Source organism: Zootoca vivipara, chromosome 9, assembly GCF_963506605.1.
Source record: "Zootoca vivipara chromosome 9, rZooViv1.1, whole genome shotgun sequence".
Lineage (NCBI taxonomy): Eukaryota > Metazoa > Chordata > Lepidosauria > Squamata > Lacertidae > Zootoca > Zootoca vivipara.
Genome location: NC_083284.1, coordinates 73,925,102 through 73,945,426, shown reverse-complemented (window position 1 = coordinate 73,945,426; position 20,325 = coordinate 73,925,102). Strand labels below are relative to the sequence as shown.

At 46.0% G+C, this 20,325-nt stretch overlaps 1 protein-coding gene across 2 annotated transcripts; it reads right to left on the bottom strand.

Moving 5' to 3' along the window:
• Nucleotides 1-1,720: 1,720 nt before the first annotated feature.
• Nucleotides 1,721-19,171, bottom strand: NECAP1 (NECAP endocytosis associated 1). 2 transcript variants are annotated; one of them, XM_035112359.2, is made up of 8 exons: nucleotides 19,012-19,171; nucleotides 13,470-13,570; nucleotides 11,127-11,231; nucleotides 10,154-10,235; nucleotides 7,966-8,074; nucleotides 7,687-7,873; nucleotides 5,067-5,172; nucleotides 1,721-3,966 (listed from the first exon to the last, which is right to left on the bottom strand). In XM_035112359.2, exons 1-8 carry the CDS (start codon nucleotides 19,119-19,121, stop codon nucleotides 3,912-3,914), a joined length of 855 nt encoding a protein of 284 aa, XP_034968250.2. In that variant the 5' UTR covers nucleotides 19,122-19,171; the 3' UTR covers nucleotides 1,721-3,911. The 2 variants fall into 2 exon arrangements, with proteins under 2 accessions (XP_034968250.2, XP_034968252.2); XM_035112361.2 differs by having other exon boundaries at nucleotides 1,721-3,971; nucleotides 19,012-19,168.
• Between the last annotated feature and the right edge of the window lie 1,154 nt (nucleotides 19,172-20,325).

Genomic DNA, 20,325 nt, shown 5'->3' with positions numbered 1-20,325 from the left:
ACCCAAGAGGTGCGCTGCTTCACACTGTCACGAGTGTGATGGTGACACTGGCAGAACCAGCGCTCATCCCCCCCCCCCCCCCACCATTGCAGGTTTCCCATGCACTGCATCACAACACCTGAAGAATGCTTTAGCCTCCAGCCTTTTCAGATTGAGAATCCATCCACCGTTAAACTCAACATAGCACCCAGATTAATGTTTTAAACTCTTCTCTATCATTTACCTCCCCCCCCCCCCTGCTTCCCTTTACTATAGGCAAATTCATCTGGCAATCCTTCCTTCTCCATAAATAAGGAGTTGGGAGAATAAAGAGCCCATCATTCTGCCCAGACACTGAGGTCCAGCAACGAGGGCCTTCTGGCGGTTCCCTTGTTGCGAGAAGCCAAGTTGCAGGGAACTAGGCAGAGGGCCTTCTCGGTGGTGGCGCCTGCCCTGTAGAACGCCCTCCCAACAGATGTCAAAGAGGAAAACAACTACCAGACTTTTAGAAGACATCTGAAGGCAGCCCTGTTTAGGGAGGCTTTTAATGTTTAATAGATTACTGTGTTTTATTTTTCTGTTGGAAGCCGCCCAGAGTGGCTGGGGAAACCCAGCCAGATGGGCGGGATATAAATAATAATAATAATATAATAATAATAATTTATTATCTTGAAGGTCTTGGCAGTCACTGCCAACCGGGAAAGCTTGCGCTCCCTCTGAAAAAGTGGGTACACAGTTCGGTGGCATTTCTGGAGCCTTTGCTGTCGCTTAGCAGCCTGGAGCACCTTCCATCAGCTTTAGCTAGTGGCTGAGCTGTGTCCCTATCTGGACAGAGATAGCCTAATTACTGCCTTCAATGCTCTGGTAATCTCTTAGATTAAGGGACGCAGGTGGTGCTGTGGTCTAAACCACTGAGTCTCTTGGGCTTGCCAATCAGAAGGTCGGTGGTTTTAATCCCCGCGACGGGGTGAGCTCCCATTGCTTGGTCCCAGCTCCTGCCAACCTAATTCAAAAACACGCCAAAAAGTGCAAGTAGATAAATAGGTACTGCTCCGGAGGGAAGGTAAACGGCATTTCCATGTGCTGCTCTGGTTTCAGTGTTTGGTTGCACCAGCAGCTCAGTCATGCTGGCCACATGACCCGGGAAAACTGTCTGCAGACAAACGCCGGCTCCCTTGGCCTGATGAGCGCTGCAACCCCAGAGTCATCTGCGACTGGACTTAGATTACTGCAATGAGTTATATGTAAGGCTGCCTTTGAAGACGGTTCTGAAACTACAGCTGGTGCAGAATTCAGTGGCCAGCTGAATTTTGGTGCAGAGCAAGAAAAGAGAGACTTTGAAACTCAACGGTGCACAAATGATGAGCATGTTATTGCAGAATTCAGCAGCCAGGCTGCTCATCAGGGAAAGATGGTTTAAGCACATTACACTGATTCTGACTGCACTGGCTGGCAGTTTCCAGTCCCAATTCAAAATACTGGTTTTGACCTATAAAGTCTTAAATGGTTCAGGACCACAATACTTTTAAGGGTCACCTCTATCCAAATGAACAGACCCAGGCCCTGAGAGCCTCATTTGAGGTCCTTCTTCATTTGCCTACTCAATGAAGAACCAAGAGAGACCGTTTCACCACAAGGAGACACGTGAATTCTTGAGAGGGTGCCAGGCATGTATTAGTATCATTTGATTTACTAATACATCGCTTTACACACGAACACACACACCAAAAACACATCCATCTCCAATTTTATCCTTGATTTTAATTGCTAATATTGAACCAGTACATCTTATGCTTTATATACATATAGATGAAATGTTACTTCAGTTTCTGCCAATACATAGTATATTATCTTGAGAATAACAACTTAAAAAAAAAACAATGGAGGGAGAGGCTCCTGATTAGTCTCTTTGAGATATTACCAAATACTTGAGGTCTGAACAGAGTTACTGAAATGATAGAACCTGCTACAGATATGGAATATTCAGCCAAATTTGAGAATTCTTGGGCTGGCTTATACGATAGCACAAGGAAAGGAACTTGAAAACAGTTTATAACCAGCAGTGAAACAATAGAAAGCTGAAGAAGCAGATAAGCTTAGGGTGCGTCTCAGTGAGTGAGATGAATATCTGGGTATTTAATGAATGGGAAGCCTTAAAAAGCAGGCCTCCATCCCCCAAATCCCACAAGTGAAGTAGCTAGAAATCAGAGACGAGATGTGCATACAGCTTTACAAAACTCCTTAGAAGACTTCCCAATTACTAACAAACAGAATTTCTGTCAGCTATTCTTGTATCAAAGAATTCAGAAAAGGGTTTGCAAGGACATGATCAAAGGAGAAAACATCAGGATACTTGTTCAGAAGTGCCCTGATTCAACTACGCCCACCTAGAAGCACCAAACCACAGGGTCACAGAGGACACCGATTGGGTCTACATACAAAGCCTCTAGCTGATATTACAGGACAGCGAGTACTGCCTACTGGCAGAACAAGAAGAAACCACTGTGAAACATACAAATCTAGTGTTCCGTAATGAAGTGCATCTTGCTGCTAGAAGGTCAAGCAAAGCAGGTGCTTTAAAAGTTATTTCCAGCCAATAGAGTGTATCATTTACATTTATTGATCAATGTTTAAAAATTTATTTATTTACTTTTTTGATCTTTTTCTTTTTTCTTTTTCTTTTTGCGTTTGTATGATTTGTAATGCTGCAATAGAAAATAAAGGTTTTTTTTAACTTAAAAAAAAAGTTATTTCCAGCCAATAGAGTGAAAGGAGGGAGAGACTCTGCCCAAGATAACTTCATGATCCACTAATATTTGCGGGGAAAGAGACTATCACGATATAACAAGGTAAATCACACTGGCCAAAAAGTACAATTTCAGAACCTGAAATTCATTTTTTTGGAAGTCTGTGCGGAGACCCCTCTGGTGCTTTGGCCAATCTTGTGACAGCAGCCTGCCATTGGCAACAAACTACTGTATGTGTTAAGTGCCTAGACTTCTTTCACATTAAGCAACACAATGAAAGTGCAGAAGTTCCAACAAACTTGCGAATCAGCACAGAGCTGCCTTGCCCAGAGACAGGATTTCCAGAAGACACTGAGCTCCTTCTCCTACCAACTGGTGAGCAGATGGCTCTGCTCTTGTTCCCAGTAAGGATGGAAACAGGAGAACGCCTTGCCATGCTAGCGCCGTTTCCACACATCTCCAGTTTTAAAGCCGCCAACTGTCTTTAGTGCTTTGGGGTGGGGTTGGGGGGTTAGTTGAGGGATTTGTGGGAGCCTAACAGCAAGGCTGCCCTGCAGACAGGTTTGCACAGAACCCCATCATCCCTCCCCTACTACAGATTTGACGGGAGAAGGAACATTTGAGGAAGGATTAAATTAATTCCATCATAAAGATGCTATGACAAAGCAGCCTGTCCCAGGTAACTCCAGGGTGGCTTCTTCAAGAATGGCTTTTGTTTTCCTTCTTGGTTGAAATGTACAAATTAGTGTCAGTTACACGGTTAGGGTGATTAGCAATCAGCCTGCAAAATCAACCTGCCCCAGCTAAGGTCACCTGCTGCTGTGGAAGCTGGGAGAAGAAAAGGGGAACTGAGCCTACCTAGAAAAGCCAATTCTGTGCAATCTTCTCCCATTTCACAGTGTCAGCTTAATTCTCCTTCGAAGAGGCAGCCACTAAGCAGGCGGGAATTATTTATAGGAGCCAGTCAGAGCCCCCACTCTTCTGAAGTGACCACAGAGCACGTCTCTGCAGTTCTGTGGCACGAGAGAAAAACTGAACGCATCAATGCAAATGGGAAACATTAACAAAAAGAGGAAGATTGTCCAGAAGTCAAGTTTTGACTGAAGAGCCAAGGACGTCAGCTCACTCCCCTGACACTTCAGGTGCCTCGAGTCTCGGTCATTGGTCCATTCCTACGTCACCAACTCACGATTGTTTCAGAATTGGACCCAATTGGGTGCCTGGGGCGATTGGCTGGGAACTGTGCTGGGGAGAAGAAAGGAAGAGCAGTGTTAATGAGGAACGCGGCAGCCTCTGCTGCTGGTCAAGGGGCTGCTCTGGGCTCCAGGGCTCTGCCTCTCTCTCTCTCGATTTCTGCCTCTCCCTCAGCAGCTGCTACAATCCAATGGTTGGCAAAGGAGGAGGCAAAGTTGCTGTCAGGGCGGTTGCTGGCTACCCTCGAGCAACAACACTCCAAACCATCTTGTCTTTAATGCTTTTATTGTGAAAGCTATTTACAATGCAAGAGCTTCATGCAAACATGTCTACTCCGTGCTATCAGATTCTCCCAATGGCGTTCGGCTCCTCCCACAGCAGAGTAGTTTGGGGACCCCAAATCTCCTCCCCCTGAGTTTGCGAGCCGTTGATCGCCTCAGTTCCGGGGTGAATTTGAAAGGACGCCCCTCTGCTGTTTACCCGCTGGAACTTTCTGCTGGCCCCTCCTTCCTTGCTGATATCCCAGGCTGCAGGAAGGGCTCTTGTATGCTGCCTGAGCCCCGGCCCCCTCCGCTCACTTCCTCCTTCCTTTCTCCTGTCCTTCCGCTGCCGTCCGAGCCGTTAAGAGGAGCTGGATTTGATGGGGGTGGTTGTTCCCTGTAAGCCCACCCCCTTACAGTTGCATTCCTAGGTCCAGGCTGCTTTAGGAAGACATACGGTGGTATTCAATTAAGTTTTACTCCAAGTAGTCCCACTGAAATGAATGGACAGGGCTAAGGCCATTAATTTATATGGGTCTGCTCTGAGTAAAACTTAGCTGAATGCCATCCATTAAATTGAAACAAAAACCTGTAGCGCCCATGTGACCAACGGTTAGTAGCTGACCTGGTTGTCTAGGAAGCAGTGCAATTGTCTTATTGTTTATTAGAGCTCTACAGTTTCTACTTAGGATTTTTTTAGAAGCTGGATTGCTTGTCAGTGTTTGTTAAATATATATCAAAGCAAGTAGATTTGGCCTTAGCACACCCAGAAGTGTCCTTCAGTTGCCTTGTAACCCACCTCTGGCATGTGCACCTCTCATGATCTCCCTGTGGCAAACCACCACCACCACCACCACCACCACCACCCGGTTTTCACAAGGGTTACCTGGACGCAGTGTTGAAATCTCCCCAGAGATCTGTAGTGGCTGGAACCACAGCAGGCGCAGGCACCTTTGAAACAGGAGGTGTTAAATCCAAGTCTAGCAGGATATCTGGGAGTCAAAAGAGGGAAATGCTTATTTATTAAACTTCTATAAAAGAACTTGCACAGGATTCCTATTGTGGTCTTTTCCCCAGCTCCTGATCAGGGCCATATTTGGGAATTGCCTTGATTCTCAGTAACCTGAGTGGAGAGACAGCAATAACCACACACACTCAACAACACTCTGGTTGGCAATTTGTTTGTTTGGGGAGGGGGAATACAGCATTGCTATTATGAGGACCCAGGTGGCGCTGTGGTTAAACCACAGAGTCTAGGGCTTGTTGATCAGAAGGCCGGCGGTTCGAATCCCTGTGACGGGGTGAGCTCCCGTTGCTTGGTCCCAGCTCCTGCCAACCTAGCAGTTCGAAAGCACGTCAAAAATGCAAGTAGATAAATAGGAACCGCTACAGCGGGAAGCTTTGTCATGCTGGCCACATGACCTGGAAGCTATACGCCGGCTCCCTCGGCCAATAATGTGAGATGAGCGCGCAACCCCAGAGTCGGTCACGACTGGACCTAATGGTCAGGGGTCCCTTTACCTTTACCTTTTTATTATGAGGAAGAATATTGTCCCTTCTTGGGGCAACAGCTAAAAAGGCACACAGGAAGAGTGCACCATCGTGAAGGGGGGCAACATCTGCTAGCAGCCAGACAAGGCTTTGCCTCTCGTTTCCTGGTGCAGGAAGGTTTGCTTTTCTGCAACTTTTACATGATGATCCAACATCCCAGACAGCTCTTTTAAGAAAGGCATGAGGCCTCGGCCAAAGACTAGATCAAGTCTCTTGGCCCTCAGTAGCTGGTGATGATGTAAGGAGCAAGGTATTCAGAGAAACTGCTTTGGAGGTCTTTAAGCAGAGGCTTGACAGCCATATGTCAAGAATGCTTTGATGGTGTTTCCTGCGTGGCAGGGGGTTGGACTGGATGGCCCTTGTGGTCTCTTCCAACTCTATGATTCTAACTGCATCTGTCTAGGAGCTGTAGCTCAGTGGCGTTGATCCCAAGGTAGGAATAGGAAAGACCCCTGGTTGGACCCAAGGAAAATCACTGTCAATCAGCAGAGACAATATTGAGCTACAAAAACATTGGCATAAAGGGCATCCCTATGCTCATATGATTAGCTACAAAGGACAGACATTCCAAGCAGAAATCAGAGAGGACACTATGGAGTAGTGAAAATTCCATAAGGCAGCAGGAATTTATAAGTCACACAATTACACACCTTTTTTAAAAAAAAATCATTTACTACACTCTCAAAGCAGTTTACATCCTTGTTCCCGAGCAGTCTTCCATCCAAACAGCTTTGATTAAGCCACAATATTGCACTAAGTACATTCGGACCATTCACTGTTAGGTTTCTATTCCTCTCACTGTGCAGCCACAAGACTGTGTTTATGCATTCTAGCAAAGAGTGTTGGAATCACGGGAGCGGATCCTGTTTCCGTTTGTTGTTGTTTTTCTTCGGACTTCTCTCAGAGAGAGGAGACGTGCTTTTTTTTTGTTCTGCCTTATACTTAGTAATAAACGTAGCTTGTAGCACACACTTCTGCCTCAGTCCTTTTGCGTTTTACTCTGCAAGATTTATGGGTCATGAAGAGGTTGGGGAGAAGTGCTGGAAACATTCCTGCATTTTGCCTGGGGGATCGTTCCTCTCCCCGCCCCCTCGTTTACCCGACATTCACTGGGTCTCCCCCCAGCCCCCAAATATAAACAACCAGCATCTTTCTTCCACATTAGCTCTGTTGGATATGGCTTTTAAAAAGGACACGTTGTAGAAATGACTGCTCTCCACTCCAGAGACCCGAACCTACTCGTGTTTCTCACATTTTAAGACACCGTCTTACAGTATATTTATTTTACTCAAGAAAATAAGCCTATGGCTTATTTTCGGGGGTGTCTTATTTTTAAAAAATTACCTCCTCTTCCTGCTGCGGCTTGGCGCCCGGAACTGGCTGCTGCTGCTGCTGCTGTGCGCTTTGTTGGCGCTTCAGCAGGGCACGCTGCTGGGTCCCGCCGGGGCGGGGCTCCAAGCGGTGCGCGCTGCGGCTCTTGCTGGGTCCCGCCGCCGGGTCGGGGCTCGGCAAAGTGCGTGCTGCAGCTCTTGCCGGGTCCCTTTGCCGGCTCCCGCTGGGTCAGGACTTGGCGCGGCGCGAGCTGCGGGTCACGCAGGGTCCTGCTTCCTTTTCCTGTTCCTTACGGAAGCGCCATCCGGACCTGCTCCCAGCACGGTATAGTACCGGTACCACAGCATGTCTTATTTTGGGGGGGATGCCTTATATTTTATTGCCTTGGGAAAATCGTGCCATGGCTTATTTTATAGGCAAGTCTTAAAATGTGAGAAACACTGTACCCATATCCTAGATCTGTGACCCATGTTATTTGATAGCAATCTTGCACCTGCCACTGACTATACACATAGCAGGGAGCCACAACCAATTCTGGCTTCTTGGAACGTGTATTTGTATGATACAGCCAGGTGAGGAAACGTGCTTGCTACATGAACCTTTACAAGCTAGGTGGCAGTTACCTGCATTGCCCACATTGCTGGATTTCAGCACCGGCGGTGGTGTGACATGATTGGAAATAGCAGTCGAGGAAGGAGGTGGCACAGGAGGAGGTACAATTTTGCCCCCGGGAGGTGGCGGGAGCAGGCTTAGCCCCCCTGATCCAGATGGACGTGGCTTGGCTGACCCACCTTTCTTCGTTGGCATGTTCTGTGAAGAGAGAGACAGCACTGAGGCAAACAACTCACACTAACCACAGCTTACCATAGCACGTCAAGAAGTAAGACCTATGAGATCCTCACCCCAATGTTCAATTTAATTGTCTGTCCTTCCTTAAACCCTAGGTCAAGCTTGGGACGGCTGTCAAATTCCTGGGACTCCTTGGAGATTTCCGACTCTTGTTTCACCCACCTACATTGTGGAGTGGGGAACAAAGACAAACAAATTAACACAAGAGGAAGAAAGATTAATTGCAGAGATGAGGATAAATGATTGCAAGGAAAAGCCTACCAAGGATTCTCTAGTAAGTACTCTGGCACTTTGGTTTCCTGCCCCATGAGTACTCGCCACTCCTTCAAATATCTTCCTATTTTACAGACATCTGCATCACATTTTCCCTCCGAAGAGTACAGGGGTGGTTTACTTAAGTTTGCTTTGTTTAATCCGCACAATCCTACGCTTGGGTTAAGCCCACTTTCGGGTCCAACATTCTAAGCTGTACACTTGACAAGCTCTTTACGCTAAAGAAGCCAGCTAATATTAGCAACCTCAACCAATGCATTCGTCTGAATGGGCATTTTTAAACAGGATACAAGAATGTCAGGAGGCAGAGCAAAGTTCTGCTACTGGGACCCATACCTTGGGATGGCTGCCTCACCAGCTGTGCCAGATACATCATCCGTCATCCCCCTTTCAGTGCAGACATATATACCCTTCTTCCATCCCACTTTTAACTTATTTAAATGCATTAGCATTCTCTCTGGTCTAGCAACTACTCAACACAATGAATTCATACCTTAAGACATACATGAAGACCATTAAAAAAGGGTTAAAATTAAGATTTTCTAAATCACCAACAACGCCACATTAGAAAGCACCCCAAAACAAGTTCAAGAGTGTATTGTTGATATATAATGAGGCGTCTGACTGAGCCTGCCCAGGGAAGATGCTCCCGGAAGGACCAAGTACAGTATCTTATTTCCTAAAGACTGTAGGGGGCTGAGGTCACAAGGTCTGTATGAGAGAAGATGCTTCAGCAAATATAAAAGGGCCAAGTTATTCAGTGACCTGAACTGGGCCCTGCAGCACACCAGAAGCCAGTGCGGGATCAGCAATAGTTTAGTTTGATATATTCCTGGAGACCCACCTCCAATGGGTAGCTAAATTTTATGCTACTGACAATTCCACCAATCTTAAAGAGCAGTCTCAATAGAGGATATTAGGCAATCTGAAAAGCAAGAAGGCGGCAGAAAAAGGCACCATCAAATGTTCTACTGGTGCTCAGCACCTTCGAGACTTTCAGTTAGCTCCTACCGTGTTTCTCCAAAATTAAGACACCGTCTTATATTTATTTTTCCTAAAAAAAAAAAACACTATGGCTTATTTTCAGGGGATGTCTTATTTTGTTCCTCCTCCTCCTGCCGCGGCTGGCATTGCTGCTGCGCCTATCACTATGTCTTATTTTTGGGGTATGGCTTACAGTGGTGCCTCGCTAGACGAATTTAATTTGTTCCACGGGTCTTTTCTTATAACGAAAAATTCGTCTAGCGAATCCCATAGGAATGCATTGAATTTTTTTTTCGCCCATAGGAACGCATTTGAATTTCAATGCAGTCCTATGGGAAACCGCGATTCACTAGACGAATTTTTCGTAAAACGACTTCGTCTAGCGAGGCAACCTCCGCTCGAAAAATCCTTTTGTTAAGCGGAAATTTCGTTAAGCAGGGCATTCGTTAAGCGAGGCACCACAGTATATTCCTTGAATGCTTAAAAATCCTGCTATGGCTTATTTTATGACTACGTCTTAAAATAGGAGAAACAGGGTACTTAGCTTTGCTAGGTGAAAGTGTCCTTCTTGAAGTGTGACTCTCGACAGTATCCCAGGGCCAAGGCTACAACTTAGTAGTAGATCACATGCTTTAAATCTGACAACTGTATGCAAGTCTTGGCATCTCTGGTTAAAAAGGATTTCAGGGAGGACTGGAAAAGAGTCTCTCTGCCCTAAATCCTTGAAGAGGACTGTGCTGCGAATCACAGTAGACCAGACTCTCTCAATCTTGGGTCCCTAGATATTGCTGGACTAAAACTCCCATCATTCCTAGCTAGTCAAGGATGGTGGTTGTCACTCGAGAACATCTGGGGAGCCAAGGCTGAGAAATGCTGCAGGAGACAATAACAAACTGGATGGACCAGTCCTGTGACTCAAATGTTCAGTGGGAAAGAAGTTATCAGAGAATCAAAGTCCCACCCAGGGCACAGCGGAAAACTTACTTGAAGTGATCCTGCAAGGAAACATTGAAGTCAAATGCATCTCCCCGGTCTCCAAAGCCAATGCCAATGAAAGCGCTTCGCCCTGATGACAAGGGAGGTGGAGAAACCAGTCAGCAGAAGGGATGAGGACAAAGGTTCAGACCACTCATCCTTGCTATTAGACTGTCTTGGTAGAATCAGGCATGAGGGGGCACAACAACACATCACCAGCATTTGCAATATATTTGAAGCTACAGACTGCCTTTTGCTAAGTTGTCCTTTCAAAGGGATTTCTTTTATCATGCCTCAATTTACAGCCTTATTAAGCCAGATAATTGCAATACAGGCAAATCTGAGGCTTCTCTACATAGCGAGGGATAACCAGCTGTACAAATATAGGAAGAGGGACACCTAGCTTGCCAGTACTACATGTGAGAAGAATCTAGAGGGTCTTAGTAGACCACAACCAATGACTTCAAGTTACAAGAAAGGAGATTCCGAACAAACATCAGGAATAATTTTCTGATGGTAAGAGCTCTTTGACAGTGGAATGGGCTCCCTCAGAAGGTTGTGGACTCTCCTCCTTTGCAGGTTTTAAAGCAGAATTTGGGTGATCGTCTGTTATGGATGCTATAGCTGAGATTCCTGCATTGCAGGGGGGTTGGACTAGATAACTCTCAGGGTACCTTCCAACTCTACAATTCTATGATTGTAAGAATAGTCATTTTGGATCATGCTTCCTAGGTGGCAGCAGAACAGAAGGAAGCCTTAGACCTAGGTTTGTTGGGCCCTATACTTGGCTCAAGACTTGCCAAGCTGGTGCCCTCCAGATGATGTTGGCGCATAACTCCTATAAGCTCCAGCCAATGGTCAGGGTGATGCAGACCTGGAATAGGAGGGCACCAGATTGTTGTGCTCCCACTCCCAAGAACCACTTTAGCATTTAGTTACACCCCAGTTGAATTAAGGAGTAATAAACCCTTAATTCTCTCACCATTCCCATCCTGAATCCGGATGACAAAGTACCGACTGGAATCAGTCACTGTTTCCACAGCAATGCCAGGATATTGATCTATTGGAGCCTGAGCAAAAAGCTCACCTAAGGATACAGAAGAAGAGCACCACTTTCAAGACCCAAACAGATTTATCACTACAAGGAAACTGGAGACACTATATTCTTTGTTCAAACAAAGGAATAACCAACTTATTCAGCATCAAACGCCATGAAACAATCTTTATCATTTTCATAAACATCAAAAAGTACAACACAGTAAATTGCTGCATTGTCAGTCACACAGTATCTGAAGACTTCCAAACATTTTGAGTTTGCTTTTGAATCATCACCTATCCTACACCAGTTACACTAGCTTTTACTGCTAAACTTTAGCTCACAAGATTAAATATTGCAAATAAATTTTAATTCTGCTCAGTAAGCCCATTTACTAATACAGTAATACCTCGGGTTACGAACGCGATCCGTTCCGGATCGCAGTTCGTAACCCGAATAGTTCGTAACCCGAACGCGATGGGCGCCGCCATTTTGCGCATGCGCAAAGCGCGATTTTCACGCTTTGCGCATGCGCAGATCGCGCGCGCGCCGCTTCACTTCCAGGTTTGCGCAGTTCGTAACCCGAACAGTTCGCAAACCGAGGTGGTCGTAACCCGAGGTACGACTGTAGGACCATGGATTCACCATTTTTTTGTTAATATACCGTATTTTTCCGTGTATAACACACGCCCCCATGTATAAGACGACCCCTATTTTTGGGAGCCCCAAATTAGGAAATTTAAAAATTAAGTTCTTGAGCTATTTTGGGGAAATTGCAAAAACAGTTGCTGAGCTGAGCTATTGAGCTGTATAAAACAAACCCCAATTTATCACTTAAAAATTTCAGAAAAAATGTTGTCTTATACATGGAAAAATACAGTACTGTATATCGCTCCTAAAATGATTATGAAAATCAACAGATGTAGATTTTGCTTAAGTAAGAGCTTTAATGCTTGCAGCATCTCATTTTCAAGAAACAATTCCTGGCATGCGTGAACTGGTGTGGTACCTTGATGTTCATCAACCATTTGCATACAATAAAAAATGTTACATATTTGAGAAAAATGCTACATTCTCTGCCACCTTGAATTACAACTTGGATTCTAATGGGATCTCCCTTAACTCTGATTTAACATGAGTAACAAAGTGATACAATTGTGCATAAAAACTGTGCTGAGATATGGATGATCTTGCTTTTGGGTGGCAGGCAAGCAAGTTTTCCTCAGAACAGACCAACTGAAATTAGTAAACCCAGCTTAGCCATGTGGATTCATGTTAATGGGTCCACTCTGAGTAAGACTGAGCTGACTATCACTTAACCTGTAGCTGATCATCATCTTTCTTTGTTTCGCCTTACATCTGTTTTGGTTACAATTGTAATATGCCCAAGTGTGCACAGCTAAGGATACAAAAACCCCATGGATAATCTAAACTAACATACAACAGAGGGCTTAACACCACAGGGCAGGAGTGGGGAACCTTTGGCTCTCCAGGTATTGCTGAACTACTGCACAATTCTCATCTGCCCTGGCTACTTGCCAGGCTAAGGCTTGCCAAGGCTGATGGATCTTGTAGATCAGCATATCTGGAGGGGCAAAGGTTCCCCAACACTGCCCCAGAGGCTTAAAAAACATACAACAGAACAGAGTGATAAGCAGCAACACAAAAATTAGGCCAGAAAATTTTCATAAGACAAAGGTAACTCCTCCAAGGAGAAAGGAACATGTTTTGATGAAAACACACTATTTATCAGTAATATCGCCTTCCCCGTACATAATTCTGTCTAACGTACACATTGTTGCAAAGCAATCATCCCTCCTCTAATACACTTTAGCCATGAATGCATTCCTATGTACTGTATACTTTACCCTAGTAAATGCATTTTTGTACACATTACTTGGCTAGAAACCTGCTCTGCAAAATTTGGAGAAGTGCAACCAGCAACCAGAGAGCCATATGTATTGACACACCTTATCATAGATTTAATATGTAGGCAAATCTCCCCACGCTAATCACGTGGTAAGTTGAGCATCCGTATTCCTTACAACATCTTTAAGAGCAGAACCAATCCGAAGCAACACCAAGTGAGGCGCTACATAAAAAACCATGCAGGGTAATATCACCTGCACGAGTGAAGGCAAGGAAAATGATGCTGAATGGCAGAAATTAAGCGGAGCAGTCTCATGACAGAGACGTGAGAGAAATATTTGAATCCACCCCAACCAGAGCCCATAACCTGGGCAACCATGACTTCAGGACTACATAATGCCCACCCTGTGATCTCCTCACCTGAAACTTTGTCCTCTAGTTTTATATATGCAACGTTGCCTTTCGAGGTAATGCGGAGGCGTCCTGTCCAGTCCGGCTGGTCCAGTTTCCAGTCAGAAGCCCTGCAGGGTAAACCAACAGGGAGATATTCGCCGATAAGAAACCCCCAACCAGCTCCCCACGCCATCCTGCTGTGGGCTTTCCCTGCTGATTTCACCACAATCCTGGGTCACGGCAGATTTAGCTTAACCTCCCTTGTGGCCAAGGGCACAAGGTCCTAACTCACAAGCAGCATTTTTAGATGCTCCAGGACAGAATCCAGCCACAGAGTATCCCACCTTGTTCCCTCACCACCAATATTATCCACCCTGCTTCTCAGCCTGCTGCTGAACAGAACTCATAATTAGGATGAAAGCTATTACAGTATGATTATCATTAGACGTTGTTTGAGGCTACTCTTATTTCAATAGGACCATCACCAACACAACGTTTATATAGGAACTAAAAGCTACGTGTAGCACAAAAGGAAAAGGAGACAGACAAAAACGAAGAAGGGGAAGCACTTCATGGAAAGATGATACTATCGTAAGGACACTCCAGCATCACGTACTTACAACGGTTTAACAGTTATCTGTGGGAAGCCGGCAAGGGGGATTTGAGCACAAGAGGAATCCTCTCCCCTGCAGTGGTTTCCAGCAACTGGGATTCAGAATCATTGCTGCCTCAACTGTGGAGGCAGGGCAGAGCCATCCTGGCTGGGAGTCAGTGACAGCCATAGCTGTCAAGTTTTCCCCTTTTTTTAAGGGAAATTCCCTTATGCTGAAAAGGCTTCCTCGCGAGAAAAGGGAAAACTTGACAGCTATGCAGCCCACTCCTTCATCCTCTTTTAAAGCCACCCAATCTAGTGGCTGTGACTGCCTTCTGTAGGAGCGAGTGCCATAGTTTAACTACGCGCTATGTGAAGAAGTTATCACAAAAAAGTGTTGCAAGTAACTTCAACTCCCCACTCAGCCATAAAACTCAATGGGCGACCTTGGGCCAGCTAGCATCTCTCTGGCTAATCCACCATGACTCACTTGAGCCCCACACCTGCCGAGATCAAATGTGGCCAAACAACACGTTCTATCTATAGAGAAAAGGTGGAGGAGGTCCCACAGGAGGTCCTTCTGTCTGGCAACATCAATTAGGTGGAATTCCTGTAGGCTCACCCTTCTAGATCTAAGAGGTATTAAGAGCATATGGCATGCTTTGATGTTTTATTGATATTTTGATCATGACCTACTTGGGCTGTACATTTTAACAGTGATGTGGTGGCACTGTGGTCTAAACCACCGAGCCTCCGATCGGAGGGTCGGAGGTTTGAATCTGCTTGACAGTGGTGAGCTCCCGTTGCTCTGTCTCAGTTTCTGCCAACCTAGCAGTTTGAAAGCACACCAGTGCAATTACGGTAGATAAATAGGTACCATTGTGGTGGGAAGATAAATGGTGTTTCCATGCACTCTGGCTTCCGTCACAGTGTCCTGTTGCACCCTCGGCCTGAAGTGAGATGAGCATCACACGCCATAGTCACCTTTGACTGGATTTAACTATCCAGGGGTCCTTTACCTTTTACCTACCATACCTACATTTTAACAGTATTTTTTCCATACAATGAGGTCAACATGCCCCAGAGACAAATCTACAGAGAATCCGAAGAAGTAGTAGTAGTATTTATACCCCACCCATTTGGCTGGGTTTCCCCAGCTACTCTGGGCGGCTCCCAACAGAATATTAAAAGCATGATAAAACATCAAATATTAAAAACTTCCCTAAACATGTGAAACAGTGTGAAACAGTCTCTTCACAGATACAACTGTGGCCTTCCCAGAAAGATTTCTCTGAATACACTTTCAAACCACTTCCAGAGCCTGTGACATCTGAGGAGGAACTGAGCCACCCACCAGACTCATCTTAGACAGTCAGTCCTCAAAAGCATTGAAAAAATGCTCAACTGCTGAGCTGGCCTTTGAAAAGCTTTCAAATCTAACAAGGTTCTTCTGTAGGCAACAGCTTTCAAAAAAGAAACATCAGCTAGCATATTCCCCTGTGTGTCTAGGCAGGAGTCCTTATCTGGATGCTCAGGGTTTCCTGAGGAGGTTGTAAGCAGTTCAGTTAATGAATGAAGGCTTCAAAACTTTTAAAAGCAATGGCCAAGGACATGTATAGGGACCCAGGTGGTGCTGTGGTTAAACCACTGAGCCTAGGGCTTGCTGATCAGGTGGTCGGCGGTTCGAATCCCTGTGATGGGGTGAGCTCCCGTTGCTTGGTCCCAGCTCCTGCCAACCTAGCAGTTCGAAAGCACGTCAAAATGTAAGTAGATAAATAGGAACTGCTACAGCGGGAAGGTAAACAGCGTTTCCATGTGCTGCTCTGGTTTGCCAGAAGCGGCTTTGTCATGCTGGCCACATGACCTGGAAGCTATACGCCGGCTCCCTCGGCCAATAATGCGAGATGAGCGCGCAACCCCAGAGTTGGTCACGACTGGACCTAATGGTCAGGGGTCCCTTTACCTTTACCTAAGGACATGTAGTAAACTTTTAGTGGAGCAAATCTCTTTGGTGAAGATGTTTAAGAAATGCAAAAGTTTCCAAGGAATTTGAAACCATGGATGGATTTTCCTCCTGCTTGGGGGGCAGAGCGGCGGAACTTTTTGGAAATAGTGCAAATGTGCAATTCTCACTTTCTGGTCAAAACTCACCTTTCTTTACTGATCATGAAAATGTATATAACCTGGTATTTAGAATTGGATATTTGATATATCTATGAGATTTAAAATCAGTAATACATTTGTGTGTGTGTCCCCCCCAAAAAATTACAAATATATCAGTGTTAAAGATGGGATTCTAAAGTGTATCTGAGTTTTTAGACCACTAGTTTTAGACCACCTTTGAAGGTGACTCGGAAACTACAACTACCTGTAATCCAGAATGCGGCAGCTAGACTGGTGACTGGGAGCAGCCGCCGAGACCACATAACACCAGTCTTGAAAGATCTACATTGGCTCCCAGTGCGTTTCCGAGCACAATTCAAAGTGTTGGTGCTGACCTTTAAAGCCCTAAATGGCCTCGGTGCAGTATACCTGAAGGAGCGTCTCCACCTCCATCATTCTGCCCGGACACTGAGGTCCAGCACCGAGGGCCTTCTGGCGGTTCCCTCATTGCAAGAAGCCAAGTTGCAGGGAACTAGGCAGAGGGCCTTCTCGGTGGTGGCGCCTGCCCTGTGGAACGCCCTCCCAACAGATGTCAAAGAGGAAAACAACTACCAGACGTTTAGAAGACATCTGAAGGCAGCCCTGTTCAGGGAGGCTTTTAATGTTTAATCGATTACTGTGTTTTATTTTTCTGTTGGAAGCCGCCCAGAGTGGCTGGGGAAATAAATAAATTATTATCATTATTATTATTGGAAGACCGGGACTGTGGGTAGGGGCAGGGGTGATGTTTGAAAAGTGATACCAACAAAAATGCAGTCAAAACAAAATAAAAATTAAAAAATTCCTTCCAGTAGCACCTTAGAGACCAACTACGGTAAGTTTGTCTTCTGAAGTGTGCATGCACATGAAAGCTCATACCAATGACAAACTTAGTTGGTCTCTAAGGTGCAACAAAAATGTAATCAACTAAACAAGGTTTTATTTTGAAGTGAAATGTTTTCATTGCTTTTCATTTAGTGGATATATATAATTTGTGTTTTAACTTCTTGAACACTGCTTTGGTAGGTTTTGTGCAGAAACAGAGTACTGTATATTGAAAGAAAAGGCCCAGGAAATAAACACTCCTATAATGTAATTAAGAAGTAGCATACCGTAAGTAATTGTGAGCGAGTGCCATTGAAATAATTGGGAATTGCATGTAAGCATAAGAGCAGAGTGGGTAACAGTACAGACAATTAGCTATCCTGGCCCCAAATGTATTTATATCCTGGTCTATATCAGTCTATATCAGCATATCCTTGAGAATACTACTAACATGACTCACTTTTATTTCCCCCCAATTACCTGATTCAGAACTTCTTCTATGGGATTCATTTCAGAGGCATTTCAGCCCTGAATTTGGGGAGATGCAGAGCCTAATGGAAGCCACGCTAATGGAAATCAATGACTCCTCTGATTGCTCTGTTCCTTGAACAAGTAACTGGGCTCAGAACCATTTTAAACCAACGGTGTGTGCCTACGCAGGGATGTGTCAGCAGAAAAACAAGTGTAATTGCTTAGCGGTTATCCACGTTCCCTTCCTCTCTGCTCATCTAACCAGCGTGGTCAGCACTGATGCACAATCTGGAAGATAATCCAGCTCCCTTTGTGGCTGTTAGTGACAAGAGGAAAAGGGGAAGAGTGGATTTGTCACTAATGAGAACCGGGATAGGATGACTCACAGAACACACGTACTGCAAAGGAACAAGAGGTGGGGGAAGGGGAAAGAGAAGGGAAGAGAGGATTACAGAAGAAAATGATGTTCCAGAAGCCAACACCAGCAGAAATGCACCTGTGCAACTAAACACTGAATGGTGGAGCAGCAAGTCTGAGGAAGCAACGCTCTCCATTTTAACATCCCTGTGGGAATGACACACACAGAGACCCAGCAGATGTCACACAAAAAAACGCAACAGAGGAAAGGTTGCCTGGCAGATGAAAGCTGGTGAGCAGAGGCTCCCAAATGAGGGGTTCAGCCATGAAGATCTACGACAGGCCTTTCAATTTAGTAACAATAATAACAATGTGTTTGTTTGCTTTTAATGTTTACTGATTTTTCAGGTCTTTAAAAAATATAAATGCATTTATATAAATGCACACTATTTTAATGTCAACCTCTCCAGTGTCATTAAAAGAATGAGTTAATCGTCATTTAAAAGCAGGGCGTGTAAAGTGGGGGACATGGGCAGAGGTGCCGAGGCACAAAAAAAAAGAGGCTGCTACATCTCCAAGGAAGGTTTAGCCCAGGATAGCAGGTGCAGGATTTCAAGCGCTCTGAGAGGCGAGCAGAAATGGATCACGACCACCTTATGTAATAGGCTCCCCCAGAGGTTGCATTGGGCCGCCTTCCCTGGCCCTTCCCGCTTTACTCTCTGAGTAAATGGACCACTGCCACTTCTGTCTGCAGAGAACACAGTGCTGTTGCTGCTCCTACTGTCATGGTTATTATTACTGTAAAATGAGGAAAATTAAAATGTGTTTTTTAAAAAATAAAATAAAACTCAAATGGATTCCAACCACAGCCACCCTGCAAGGTCTAATCATTATTACCTTATTCTCCTTATTCCCACTATATCTCATATAGATATACATAGATATATAAACAGGCGGACAGGTGCGCTGAATGAATGCAGGCCACCACCACAAACAACCCTGCAAGGTAACCCTCACCTCCGCACTTCCGCGGGGAAACAGCCGCGTGTGAACCCGTGTGCCTACAGACGCGTGTGCGCGAAGGAAGGAAGAGGGTCCCCGAGGTGAGCATTTGGCGGCCACGCGGCCTCCCCGCCCGGCCCGCCTCCCCTCCCCGCCCGGCCCCCGGCCCGCCTCTCCTGCCTGTATCCCCGGTTCGAGGCCCTCGGCGGGATCCTGTAGACGCTGATATCGGGCTTCACGCACAGCACCGACTCGTACTCCACCTCGGGCGCCGCCGCCGCCGCCGCCATCCTCGCGACTCTGGGACGCGAAGCGGGGAGGGAAGGAGGGCGGCCGGCAGCCGAGCGCGCTTGCCTTTGATTGGGGCAGCGGCGCGGCGGGCGAGGGGACGCGGCCTATCACGTTCGCCGAAGCCCTGGCGGGCGCCATCTTACCCCCTGGCGCACTCTTACGCAACGAGGCCGCCATATTGCGCAGTCACGACCCGCGGGGGGGGGGGCGCCATCTTGGATTTCTGGGCTGCCGGGGAGGGGGGCGAGGTTCGGCCGCCTCGCTGCGTAGACTTATCAAAGGATAGAGTCGCGTAAGTCGTCAATTACCGGATCTTTAAAGATCTTTTCCCCACCTCGGTGAGATGTTCCAAACAGACAGACAACCATTCGGCAGACGCAGACCTCGGATCGTACTCAGCACGACGTAGTCTACCGCTTTTTATACCTGCCACTTTGTGAAAAGTTGAAGCGCTGTCTCCCAAAGTTCGTGCTGCTGCAATGGATCTCTTTTCGCCTTCAAGGTGCCGCGAGGCGACCTGAGAGGAGGGCATCTCAAGCGGGTGGATCTTTACTGCAACCAGGTGGCTGCTCTGCATGCGAGATTTCTGGCTGGAAATCCAAACCGGCCCGAGTTCCTCTGAATTGCAACATTTACAAACAACGCAATATTGAGATAATAAGACGCTGTGTTGACATTTTTAAAAACAAAAAACCTTTACAACTTTTTTTAAAAACACACACTTTTTTTTCACCCAAATAAGCCTGGGTCCTTTTTGCTGCTACCTTTTGCTTTGGTGAGGGCGCGTTGCGATTCAATCACAACTGTGTGTTAAAATCCTGGATATATGCCTCTCCACCCCCCTTTTTTTTTACAAGGGGGAGGGCGAAAGGAACCAAAAAGTTCTGCCTTCAGTCACTTGTATGCGTTTCTCTATTTTCTTATCTCTGTGTCTTTCTACTCAGCGGCGGTGATTAAGTTGGGCTGCTGAAGTCACGCAGGGAGCCATCTTTCGCCCTGGCAGCAAAGTTGCGGGCTCATAGAGATAAACCGCTTAGAACGAACCCACATTGGGAAAGGATGATTTATGCGGATACTTGGACCACAGTTTTTTTAAGTCCTCCCGAGACGTAACTGAGAACTGTCCTTGGAAAATAATATTTTAGCCTTGCTGTGATTGTTCTCCCTGAGCCCCCCAACCTCTTACCAGCCACAACGCCCTCA

Excerpts from the sequence above, each read along its gene's own strand:
- NECAP1 (XM_035112359.2), bottom strand. The coding sequence starts at position 19,121 with ATGGCGGCGGCGGCGGCGGCGCCCGAGGTGGAGTACGAGTCGGTGCTG. Across the intron at positions 13,571-19,011 it reads GCCTCGAACCGGGGATACAG|GGCTTCTGACTGGAAACTGG; the intron begins GCAGGAGAGGCG and ends TTTACCCTGCAG. Across the intron at positions 11,232-13,469 it reads ACTAGAGGACAAAGTTTCAG|GTGAGCTTTTTGCTCAGGCT; the intron begins GTGAGGAGATCA and ends CTGTATCCTTAG.